Source organism: Trachemys scripta, chromosome 6 (assembly GCF_013100865.1).
Source record: "Trachemys scripta elegans isolate TJP31775 chromosome 6, CAS_Tse_1.0, whole genome shotgun sequence".
NCBI classification, from domain to species: domain Eukaryota; kingdom Metazoa; phylum Chordata; order Testudines; family Emydidae; genus Trachemys; species Trachemys scripta.
In genome coordinates this window covers 16297356-16309952 of record NC_048303.1, presented here as the reverse complement: position 1 = coordinate 16309952, position 12597 = coordinate 16297356, and the positions used below count along the sequence as shown (strand labels likewise).

General features: G+C 38.7%; 1 protein-coding gene across 1 annotated transcript in view; it reads left to right on the top strand.

Moving 5' to 3' along the window:
* The window catches only part of MBD2 (methyl-CpG binding domain protein 2), a 57998-nt gene that overhangs the window by 12905 nt on the left and 32496 nt on the right, over nucleotides 1-12597 (top strand). Inside the window, exon 2 of the mRNA XM_034773999.1 lies at nucleotides 5645-5804. Within this exon, the coding sequence (XP_034629890.1) occupies nucleotides 5645-5804 (160 nt within the window). The remainder of the gene's footprint in view (nucleotides 1-5644; nucleotides 5805-12597) is intronic.

Sequence of the window (12597 nt, the reverse complement as noted above, 5' to 3'; positions counted from 1 at the left end):
AAGTTGCTCGGGCTTCAGCCCAAGGCACTGGGGCTCAGGCTTTGGCTTCAGCCCCAGTCCTAAGTGAGTCTAATGCTGGCCCTGCTCTCTGGCTTATTTTGGCGGACATCCTGAAACCTGCTTGTGGGCCCTGGACCCCTGTTTGAGAACCACTGGTCTAGGTTAGGTTGATAGTTTCACTTAACACCTTTCTTTCAATGAATGGGTGCAGCAAAACAGCTTGTTATGCACTTTACTGGACTTCACACTCCAGAGCTTTTTATTAGGTGTCTGGAGAATAGATTTTGTATGCCTCCACTGCACACCCTTCAGGTACTGATCAATATTTGATAATAGGCTCATTTGAAAATCCCAGCCTAAGGGAGCCAGGCACATTACTCCCATTGAGTTTCACATTTCTTTAGACTCCTTTTGAAAATCTCAGCCCTGTTGGTAAAAGGAAGAGGCAAAGTGCCTCATCTGATTCAGAAAGAGGGAAGTGAGCTTGGCAAGTTCTGTTGCTTACGATTTCTAGTCAGATTTTATATTTTGGGAGGGATGGGGACTAACTCTTCTGGCTTTTGTGTGTTGGACTTATCCTCAGAACACATCTTCATCTCTCCTTTTAGTGGTATGTTTGTAGAAAGAATAACACTTGAAGGTTCTGTAGGGATATGGAGTATTAGATCCTGCTTATGAAATAGAAACTTAAAGCCTCCATTTCTTTGTGTCTTCCTCAGCCTCAAATAGTCCCCCGTGGTGCGTTCCAGCAAAAATCTAACTGTATCATTTGTTCCCACATGAAGGACAATCGGTGGATTCTTTCCTGCTCCTATTAGGATCTTCTTTAGCTTCAGGTCACATCCCTTATCTTAGCTCTTGGCAGACAGTAGGCCCTTCTGTTCTCTGGATCAACTCTGGAGACGGGCCTCTCCATTTTTCTGAGTAGGGAGTCCCCAGTCTCACAGACCTGCCTCTTCCTGGTGTTGGTGTGGGTATGATTCTCTGGCCTTCCCTCTACTGTTTTTTTTTTTTTCCTGGTTGTAAGTCCTCTTGTCTTGTCTTTTGTTCTCACTTGCAATCTTCTGAGAGTCATCCTTGATCCTCTTGGGGCTCTAAACTCTGGGTGTCTCCATTGATTCTTTCCCTCTTCTTGTAAGACTAGCCACTCTTCTCTTCTTCTTCCTTGAACTCCCGTCTTCTGTTACTGCCTGCTCTGCCCCTTCTTCATTTTCCATCTCAGCAAACCTGTTTCTGAGTTCTATTTCTCCTTCACTAGCCAGTCTTTTTCTCTGCCTGGTTCTCGAAGTCACATGCTTCCTCTGGCCACTTACCTCATCCAGCAGTCTACCCTCACAGTTCTCCAGTCCAGCTTGCATCTGAGAGTCTTGAGTTTTCTCTTCAGCCTCTTCTTGCCTTCCCTCCATCTGCTTAAATCCCTTTTGAAACTCAACCATGGTTTCTACCTGTGTCTCCAAACCTCGGATCTTTTCTTCCATCAGCTCTTCAGGCAGCACTTCATACAAACGAAGCACCATTTCAGATACCCACTCCAGGATAATGTGCACTGTAGCTTCCACATCCAGTCATCTTCACTGACTCTTCCATTCCTTGGGTCACTACCACTGCTGCCTCTGTAGCTGTCCTCGCCTTTCCTCCTAAGCGCCTGTCAAGGAGAAAAAAGAAGACACACATACGCACATCCCCACCCCCAAATTCCCAATCAGACTCCCCTGTTTCCAGCTCTATTTGCTGGCTCATGTGTTGCTGCTCCCATTTCTTGAAAATGTTTGAGATTTTGAAACTTGGTGGTTGAGAGAGACACCTCCCGCCAGTATAGCATATAGCCCAGTGATTAGGGCACTCACCTATGATATAGGATGCCTGTGACGCTTCCCGGGGTAGCCAGGGCTGTGAGGCACCTTGCTACCACCTGCCCTCAGCATGAGGAAACATTATCTGTACTTGCTGGGGGTCAGCTCCCCAACTCCACAGGCAACACAAGAACTTTGCTCTATGCCTCTCAAGTCTGCTGTCTCCCTTGGAGTGTCCAGCCCCTGTTCTGCTGGACACTCCCAGTATTCACAGATCTGCTGCTTCCAGAGAAACAGATATGTTTTTGTTGAAATCAAGTATAAGGTTATTTAACAAAGCATAGAGATTCAATTACTAGCTAGAAGTATTGGAAACAAATGGTTACACATGAAATAATATCATAACATACATTCTAAAAGCTAAACTTAATTAACTAGATACTCTGAATGTCCTGTGAAGTAATGCTCATCCTTGCAGGATTTTACGGTCGGGTTTGGCTCTGATTCTCCTTTCATAAGACAAGTACACTGTCACCTTGCCTCCTAGGTGAAGGATCTTGTGTGTGTTTCCGTGCATCCCCAGACGTACCCAAACAATCCTTTGTCTTTAGTCATAAACAGGCCAAACAAACTAGTTTGTTTCATCCTGTGAATTTCCTCTTTTATAGATTTCACAAACTTTTCTTTTGCCTGTGGCTCATTTTGCAAATAGGACTACATTGTGAGACACACGTGACCAGACAGGGAGATTAACATCTGTTACCTTCTGCCTGAAAGGAACATGTCTCCTATTGACCTGCCTTATCTCCAAGACCTTAAGAACCTTCAGTATAGATACATAACTCCGTATATATTATCAATATATACATTTTGCAGTGATTATGGTGACAGTGGGCTACTGGTTCTTGCTAGAGACCTCACATGCCACCTGTTGGTGAACGATTATGCATATATCTGACCCAGAGGGTCCCCGTAAAACTCTATGCAGCCCCAGTGCCCTCTGCCAGTTGGCACCAAGAGGTCCCTGGGTCACAAGACCCAGAGTCAAGTCACTGCTCTGCCTGATTTAGAACCTGGGTTAGGGTTAGGTGCGTGCCCAAACCACTAGATTATTGGCTTCTGGGGTCAGTGGCTGCGTGTTTCTGGTTTTGACCAGAAATACCATCCTGAAATTGAGAAACCTTTCTGATGAAAGTTTCATTGAAATTAATACGTTTGCACAAAATGTTCTGGTTTTGAAGATTCAGAATTTTCCATTGGAAAAAATGTTCTGGCAAAAAATCCCCAGCTATCTGTACAAGAGAATAAAAGTGACACAGAAAAAATGGAAAAAATAAGTGTTTCACCCAATTTATTGCAAAGCGCATATAGGTTTATCTGAATTCTTTTGTAAGGTTGATAGCTACTCACTGAATCCATTTGTTCATCCCCAACTTTAATAACATTGGTTAAAATGTCTATATACATATGCACTAAGAATCTATAAAGCTATTAATTATTAAAAGCATGGTTTTGGAACAGAGAATATAGACTTTGATTGCAGGGTTGTTGCTAGTTTTTCTCTTCTGAGTGTTACTTTCATGTTCGTGAATAAAGCTGGGAGAGCAATTCACAACAAAATGACTTATCCAGCAAATTCACCTCTCTTCGTTTAGTCTGGGGTACGCAACCTATGGCACGCGTGCCGAAGGCGGCACACAAGCTGATTTTCAGTGGCACTCACACTGCCCAGGTCCTGGCCACCAGTCCAGGGGGCTCTGCATTTTAATTTAATTTTAAATAAAGTTTCTTAAACATTTTAAAAACCTTATTTACTTTACATACAATAGTTTAGTTATATATTATAGATTTATAGAAAGAGACCTTCTAAAAATGTTAAAATGTATTACTGGCACGCCTAACCTTAAATCAGAGCGAATAAATGAAGACTCGGCACATCACTTCTGAAACGTTGCCGACCTCTGGTTTAGTCAGAAAACAGGAAATTTGGCAAACCTTTGTACGCAGAAATTTGCTCACATGGTCAAAGTGTCAAATAGTTTACGTCTTTAATGTGAAAGTTTGTTGCCATATAAGCAACTTGCTTTTATGTCTGATCTTTGATGCAGTATTTTTTCCCACTGATTGCACTTAGAGCAATGACAGCCAGCCCTAGAACTAAAAATGTCGGAAGTTATTTTGTTTTCTGTTCACATGTTAGCTTGGATTTTTTTGTCTATGTTGCTGGTAGTTTACCAAAGCTAGAAGATGTCCTCATTTTTTCCTGCACCCACATTTATGATTGGCTTCACATTGTAATGTCTTTTTTTCCCTATTGAGCAGTGCTTCCACTCGTCCTTTCTGTTAATTATGGCTCTCCATAAGGCTGTATTATTTCAGATAATACCCATTTTCCTATATTTGTCTTATTTAGCTATTCCTTTGCAGTATACATATTCTACAGTGCTGAATATCTTGTCAAAAATGATTTTGAAAGAACAAACTGCTTTAGGCAACTTCTGAAGTGCTTTGTTTTTGTTAGTTTCCAGTGCAAAGCAGTCTGTCTGAAAATATCACCATGTTCTCAGTTAATTTAATTTGTGCATTTCAGTATCCTGGTGGCTCCTGTTTTTCACTGTATCATTGTTCAATAAGAATGCTATATTGGCACCACATATGACACTTGATGATTGCTTTGATCTAGTAAGAATATTTTATCCATGTTTCACAGCTATGCTGTGAGGAAGTCACAAATTACTGTGTCATAAACCAGGAGTTTGTTTATAGTCTCTTAATACCTTGTTTCTGCCACACTTCTAAGCCTTATTAAGGCAGACTAATTTTTTCTAAGTTGACTTTCTTTCAGTGAATAATGGCTTGGCCCATGGTCTTGAAAAGAGGTGCATTTGGGCAAAATCTTGTGCCCACTGGAGCTCCATTTAAGATGGTGGAGAGCTGCATGGGTGCAGGAGTCCATCTGTGTGCACCTTATTGAAAGTTAAGGGCTGTAGGTAGGAGAAAAGGAAAGTTCTGTAGCATTCAGAAATAACATTGTTTTAGGATGATGGTAAACCAAATGTTTGCAGATGGTGCTCAAAAGAGCAGGTGGGAATAGGGTAGAGTTGATAATTCATCAGCCAAATGGGGCAAATGGAACAATTCTAAATAAAGCCTCAGACAAAATATTGCTACAAACAGCATCATTTCATTTGCTATGGTACATGCTGGTCCAAAGCTGTAACTATTCGCTTCATATCATACATCATTTATGTTGCTGCTTACTTGCTTACTGCTCAGTTTTTTCTCCACCCTCTGATACCAGCATTAGTGAGTGAATTATGTATATGGCGCCATGCTGTATTATATCCTATTTTTATACATTTGTATCAGTCTAATGGCATTGGAGATTTGAGATGGTTGGTGCATTAATGATTGGGTTTAATGGATGGTCAGTTGAAGCCTAGTCTACTGCCCTACATCTTGTACAGACCAAGTGACTTCCTGCAGTTGGACAGAATCTAATCTCTCATTGCGGGCATTTTATACTTAACTAGAGTAGCTGAAGCAATCATTTAGTTTGAATTTCCATTTAAAGATACCTTCCAAGCCGATAGTGCATACTTGTGTCCATCAGCCTGAAACATAGGTTAGAACGCTGAGCAAAGGATGGGACTGGATTTTAGATGAGCGATGATACCTCGGCTCAATTGCCTAATACATGCGTAAATACACCATAATGAACATGATGCATGGAATAAAGATATGGAAGCTTCTTAAAGTATCGATTTAAAAAGGTATGAAACCTGTTCTAAGAAGTCAAAGCTGTATCATTTCGTAAAACAAAACATACTAAAGTGTTTTCTTCTTTTTAGTCCAAGTGGTAAGAAGTTCAGAAGCAAGCCTCAGTTGGCAAGATACCTGGGAAACACTGTTGATCTCAGCAGTTTTGACTTCAGAACGGGAAAGATGATGCCCAGTAAATTACAGAAGAACAAACAGAGACTAAGGAATGATTCTCTCAATCAAAATAAGGTTTGTTAGTAAATACACTGTGTTTGAGTGTATCTATGCTACTTCCGATCCTAAAATTGCCCTTTCCTCTAGAGCATTTAGCAATTTTTCTGCGTAAAGCAGCCTGCTGCTCAGGGTTGTGTGTGTCTATGTATATTTATCTTTTTAGTTGTCATGGAGGTGTAGATTTTTTTTTTTTTTTTTTTTTGATAGAGACAATATTCTGCTACTACAAGGAACAACTAAGGTGAGGCTAAACCTGGAACATCAAATTTAAACAATAATTCAAGAGTTGGCCTCTGTGTGTGATTGAAAACAAATTTCAGTGGTGTTCATCTGATGACAGATGAGGCTTAAAGCACATTTCTAAATTAGACCTGTTAAGTTAGTTTGTGTCAAGAGATGATCCTGTTCACTTGTCCACCTGTTCACTTGTTCATCTTCCTGTTCTGAGCTAAAATGTTTAATATTTTTTCATATGTGCCAGGAAGCTTGTCTTTTGAGGCAGTTACATAATATTTATACAAATGTTGGTGTCTTTTAAAATTATGCATCCAAAAGAAGCAATTTTTTTAAAGATGAGGGTCTATGAAACGAGACCGCATCAGGCTTTTTTATTAATAGGAAAATATACTCCTTTTCTGGATAGTGGCTAGGAGAGAAAAAAGGAGGGGCGGAGGGCTAAAGTACAGACAGGCAAAGATAATAGATGCAGCATGTTAGGAAAATGACCAATAAAGCCATGGCTGCTGACACCTAGATACCGTAGTGACCGATGCAATAAGGATGTTTATACTGTAAGGATTCTCTCCAAAAATTGTCTGTTGGGTTTTTAAAACAAGTTGCAATGTTTTCATTTAAATTGGCAATTATATATTTGGACAGTGCATGAAAATGCATAATATGCTGCATCTGGTTTCCAGGACATGAATTCGAAAGATTAAATTAATGGCAGATGACAGAAGGCATGGACCACACCGTTCATGCTGATCTTTCACATTTAATGTATGCGTTTAAAAAAAAAAAAACACCACCCCACAGACATCACTTTTTTGGAAGGGCAAGTAATAGAGGAATAGTACCAGGAAACTAATTCAGTGAGTTTTGCAGAATTTTATATATAAAAGTCTGGGCCACATTCTGATATTTACAATAGTGCAAATTGCGAGTAATATTCTTGAAATCACAGAAACTATCCTGGGTTTACAGCAGTGTAAGTGAGATCAGAATCTACCCTACTGTTCAGTTTCTTAGGCAAATATCATTTGTTAAGATCCTATGCTATTTAAAATCTGTACTTTGTGGGCTACTAGATTATTTCTTCAGTAGTTATTTCAGTAAAAAGGACTTTAAATTTAATCTTGAAGTTTGCTATTTGTGAGTTCTAACGCACAGTTGTTAGAGCAGAGAGATATGTGGTGTTCATCTTCTAGTAAACCTTGCAACTGAATTCTTATACAATACCTCTAACAGATTTACCTGGTCATATTTGTGCATACATTTATTCACACATACTGTACTACTTGTTAGTCTTGTACAAACAGTTTACCATGAGTGGTTTCTAAATCATTTGCCTCTGTTTAACATTTTTTTGCAAAGGACAAAGTATAAAATTGCAGCTAAGCTGTCTTTCTCAACCATATTGAGGCAGTGAAATATATAGCCATCAATGGCTATTAGCCAGGATGGACAGGAATGGTGTCCCTAGCCTCTGTTTGCCAAAAGCTGGAAATGTGTGACGGGATGAATCACTTGATGATTATCTGTTCTGTTCATTCCCACTGGGGCACCTGGCATTGGCCACTGTTGGAAGACAGAATATTGGGCTAGATGGACCTTTGGTCTGACCCAATATGGCCGCTCTTATGTTCTATGTTCTTATATACAGATGGAAAAATTCTGTTTAAAAAAAATAATTTCCCCTCTGCCATCATTAATTGAACATATTAGTTAAGTTTTATGATATCTTTAACTTGAAAACAGCATGTAGGTATTGCAAATAAGTTTTTTTCTTCTTTGTGCTGTTAGCATTTATGGGTCACTTACAATCTGTCATCTGGTCTTCTACACAAACTGCAAGGCATCCTGATTAGATATCAGTGCACTTACTGAACTTGCAGAATTAACAATAAAACCCTTTTGATTGATGAGCTTTGTCGGGGATAGGGGGGAAGGAGGAGTTTTGCTTCAGTCTTACAGTAATCTTTTCAAATAATTTGTAATGCCTTTAATTTGGACATTTTAACTATTTAAAACTATTTTGCTGGTTTGAGAGGCTCCCGAAGAGAGAACGGAATAGGAGATTCAGAGTAGTTTTGAATAAGAACTAATAAACACAGTTGTTTGCCGTTACCGTTATGCTGTAAAAATGCCTTCCACGACCCTTTCAAATTGGTGGTTGGCTTTATTTTGAAAGAAAAGTGTATTAGACTACTTTCTAACCAAACGTTATGTAATGAGTGACCTAAGGATCATCTGGTTGGAAAGGCTTGGAAATAATATTGTGGGAACTTTCTAAATCATACTTAGTATGAAGTAGGAAAAGTGGACGGCCTTCTGGAAAACTTTTCTGCTAGCATTGAAATATTATATAAAGAAGAATACATCTGGAGGGGCATATATGTGGCACAACGAGGCCTGACAGATGATGTAATACCTTAGTTCCTAGAAGGGCAAAGGGACTTTATTTGGGGAGAGCTGCTTTTAAAGGATGTTAATCAAGCAGCAGCAGAACTTGGCAGAGAAGTCTTTGACCTTTAAACCCATTCTGATTAAGAATATTGAGCTTTCTTTAACAAATGTATTGGTAACTGAATACCATAACTTACTTTGTTTCTTAAATGAAGTGATGTTTATTAGACCATTTATAGACATTTCATTACATTTTACATTGTGTCCTTTATCATGAAGGATTCCAAAGTGCTTTAAGAATTTAGACTATGCGAAATACAGAGGTGCTACTTCATCCACCACTAGGATACAACTATTGGAGCATAATCCAACACCATGAAATGAACTATGGATGAATGCTAGTTTATGGTTTCATTAAAAATTCTCAGTTTGCACTCTGAAAATCAACCGCACACTGTACTGCATAATTATAATTAATTATGATTTTCTGAAGATCCAGAAGTATGCAGGGAGCTGCATCAAAACAAGTAAAGCTGAGTTCCCTGCTTACTGTTTAGGGGGCTGACCCAGAGACCACTGAAATCAGTGGGAGACTTTAGGGACTTCCTCGATAGCCCACTGAAGTCAGTGGAAAGTACAGATATGACATTAGAAGTGAGAATAATAAGGAGACAAAAAGCAGGCTAGGATGAGGGTAAGGGGATGGTTACAGAATACTTTTACATTGATTCACTCGTCGCTTGAACAGTTCGACAGACTCCTGCTAGCTGTCAGACTAAACCTCCTAGAAAGTGGTTGATATGGAAGAGCCTGGGAACTTTCCAGGGCCATGGCACCACAGAAATTTGAAGCCTAGACCAACCCTGGCTGACTTCAGGCTAGTTAAGTGTCTGGTAAATCTTATGTTCCCCCATAGTTAATACTTGTTTCGCATTTATCTGCAACTATAAGGTCTAAAAGCTTTTTAAAAAATAAAATCTTAACAACTCCAGGATTTGATTGCGTAAGCTCTTGCATTCCCCAGGAAAGCTTCCTATTCGCTGCTTTTAAGTGTATGTGTGGATTCTATACGAATTATCACATACACAAACTACAATAGCTTGTTCTTTGCCTCTTAGTAGTGTGCTAGAGTATCACAGTTGGTTTTGTTTATCCCTCTCCTGAATGACTATAGAAAGATATGTAAAGAAACATGTCTTTAAAATAAAAGTTGAAACTAGAATGAGATGAAAGATTACACAGTACTTGCACAGCATATTTCATTTCACTGAATAATTTGAGGGAAACACTTAAAAAAAAAAAAAAGAACTCAATTTGCATGCACAAAATGTCTTGAACACACAACTCAAAATGCCTTTTATTTGTTTGTTTGTTTATTTTTAAGTGTCCCTGGTTGTTTATAATGTAAAAGTTCTAAAATTTCAAAGTTTGTTGGGTTTAAAAGTCTCTGGAGATAATGCCAAAAGACTTGATATTGTCTCAGAAAAGCTCTGGAAGACTGGTGTTCATGTCTATGTTGAAAGTGCTTGTGGAATATAATACGCTTAGAAATGATGGGGCCAAATTCATCCATTATCTTAACTCCATTGACTTCAGTGCATGCTTTAGATCTGTGTCATTTGTGAAAAAATTGGTGACAACACAGTATTTTTAAAATAAAAAAATCCCCGTTTTTGATGGAAACATTTATATTCATTAGCCTAACACAAGTTACTCTTATGGGATGCAAGGCAATCTCAAAACATCTGATTTCTTTGCCTGCTAGCAAATTAGAGGTACATAATGTAAGAACATTGTTGCATTTTGGTGGCCCTCATTGTCCAAAGCTGCTTTACTGTATTAACAAATGCACAACAATATTTCAGACTTCAGCAAAAGCAACCTAATGCCCTCAGTCCACCATGAAAATTCCCAGCCCTTCCCTGTTGGAAACATCTTCAAAATGAGATTACCAAGTTACCATGTGTTAATTTGTTACCATTCATTGGGCTACTACTTAGGGCATGTCTGCACCAAAACACTAAGCAAAGTTGAGGCATATCAATTAAAGGTGTGAAGTCAGTGCACCTAAATTTTAAAATGTTAACCCATGTGTGGATGCTGTAATTATTTTGCTGCAACTTAATCCTCCTCCAAGAGGAGACCACTTTATTCCTGAGTGAGAGCATGGGGAGGGCGAGGGAAGGGGTGGGACAAGAGTGTAATGACTTCCTACTTGTAAACACAGGATGTCCTTATGTGCAATGCATGGACATCCAAACCTGCCAGATTACTGTAGCTCTGGCCTTGTGAAAGTGAACAAGCAATTTGAGATCTAGTTCTACAGTTTGAAAACTGATTGCTCAATAGGATGTGAGCAATAAATGACACACTCATGAATGTTTTAAAAAGGAATCCAGTAAAGCTCTATGTGTCTGACATGTCATTGGCAGCAATATTTAGAGGATTCATTATTATAACACATGGCACTAATACAGACAAGGAGATCACAGTCTGTAAAAATCCCTTCTACATAGGGAGAAGATTTCTCAAAATAGACGCTGTTTAATTGCAAACAAAGGCATAACATGATTCAGTTAGAAGCTCAGAGACACATTCAGACTAAAAATAAGAAATTTTTGTAGAATAAGAGCTATAGACTTGTTAGGGGTGCTGGTCAGGCCTTTAGGTAGAGTAGCTGGTATCCAACCCAGGCCTTCAAAGGTTCTGGATCCATGTTCCTTACTGAAGGAAATATGACTTAGGAATTGTAACTCAATATCAGTTTCTATTTTATACATTTTATTAAAACTCTAAAACTAAAGTTTAATCAAGAAAACCTATCACCAGAGCTAACCTTAATAATATTAAACAAAAATAAAACACTATGAAACTATCAAATCAAACAAGTTAATATTGGAGGTAAATTATCAGATGAGTACAAAAATAATCCCCATATAAATTCTAAGGAGTTTAAGAATGTGGCTTTAGTTGAGATTTATAACCAAACAAAAGAACTTCACCAAATCAATTATTATCTATAATTCGCATCTGGTTAAGTATGTATATACTTACATTGAAGCTTATATTGAATACAATTATTCACTTATATCTGATCTGTAACCTCAGAGCCAATTATAAAGCTTCTTTCTTACATGATGGGGTACCCTTTTCCTCCCTTCCAGAACAGATATTATAAATACAATCTTTAACAGAACATTCTTGATAGGCACAAGTTTAACAATTATTATTTATCAGAAATTACAGATGACAATATAAAGTCTCTCAAGACTTTTTAAAACACAGAGCATACTTTATGGGAAAATATTTAGGGCTGTTTAATCCTGGGGAGCTTCATTTTTTTTCCAGCGCCTATCCTGTGTGGCTTTATTAGGTGTCAGCACAGACGTGTGTGCATCCAGCCACACTTTCACTTTTACACCCTGAAAAAGGCTGGGATGTTCTTAGTAGGGTCAGTGTTTTCTGGAAATTGGCAATATTGCTGCGTTTTTTCCCTGAAATTACCTTTCATTTCTGGAATCATCGATTCCTTAAGATTTTCTACCTTGTGCTTCAGGCATTTGAGCCGTTTCCTACCAATGTCTAAATGATTAAACATGAGGATAGTGTTAAAGAATTCAGCAAAGATATGTTCCATATGGATGGAGGGAAGTTATTTTGTACAATTTGCAGCAAAGTTCTTGATCATGTTAAAAAGGACTGCATAGTCAACCACATTAAAGGTCCATTTCATGTTGCAGCAACAGAAAAACAGAAAACGAAGGGCAGAGAGTGGCGAAGTGAGAGTAGCGAAGACACATTTCACAATTACTGGTGTGTTTGCATGACCAAATGAAAATCAGAAATACAGGGAAAAGGTAGTACCAAGAATGGGTGGAGGTCTGTTGCAGTGCAAACATCCCACTAGAAAAACTAGACAATCCCCAAATGAGAGAATTCCTAAACAAGAACATATGAAATGGGGCCTGTATCCCGCAAGGAAGTACACTGAGATGAGTCCATCTTCCCCACGTCTTTGAACTAAACAAGCAACAACTGATTGTTGAATTGAAGGATGAGCATGCAGCTATAATTGTGGATGAATATACAGACAGCCTACACCAGTATGTTGCAAATGTTCTAATAGAGCTGATGCAGGTTTCAGAAGATTTCCCAGCTGCTGCCAAGCTCATAGAAACAGTAG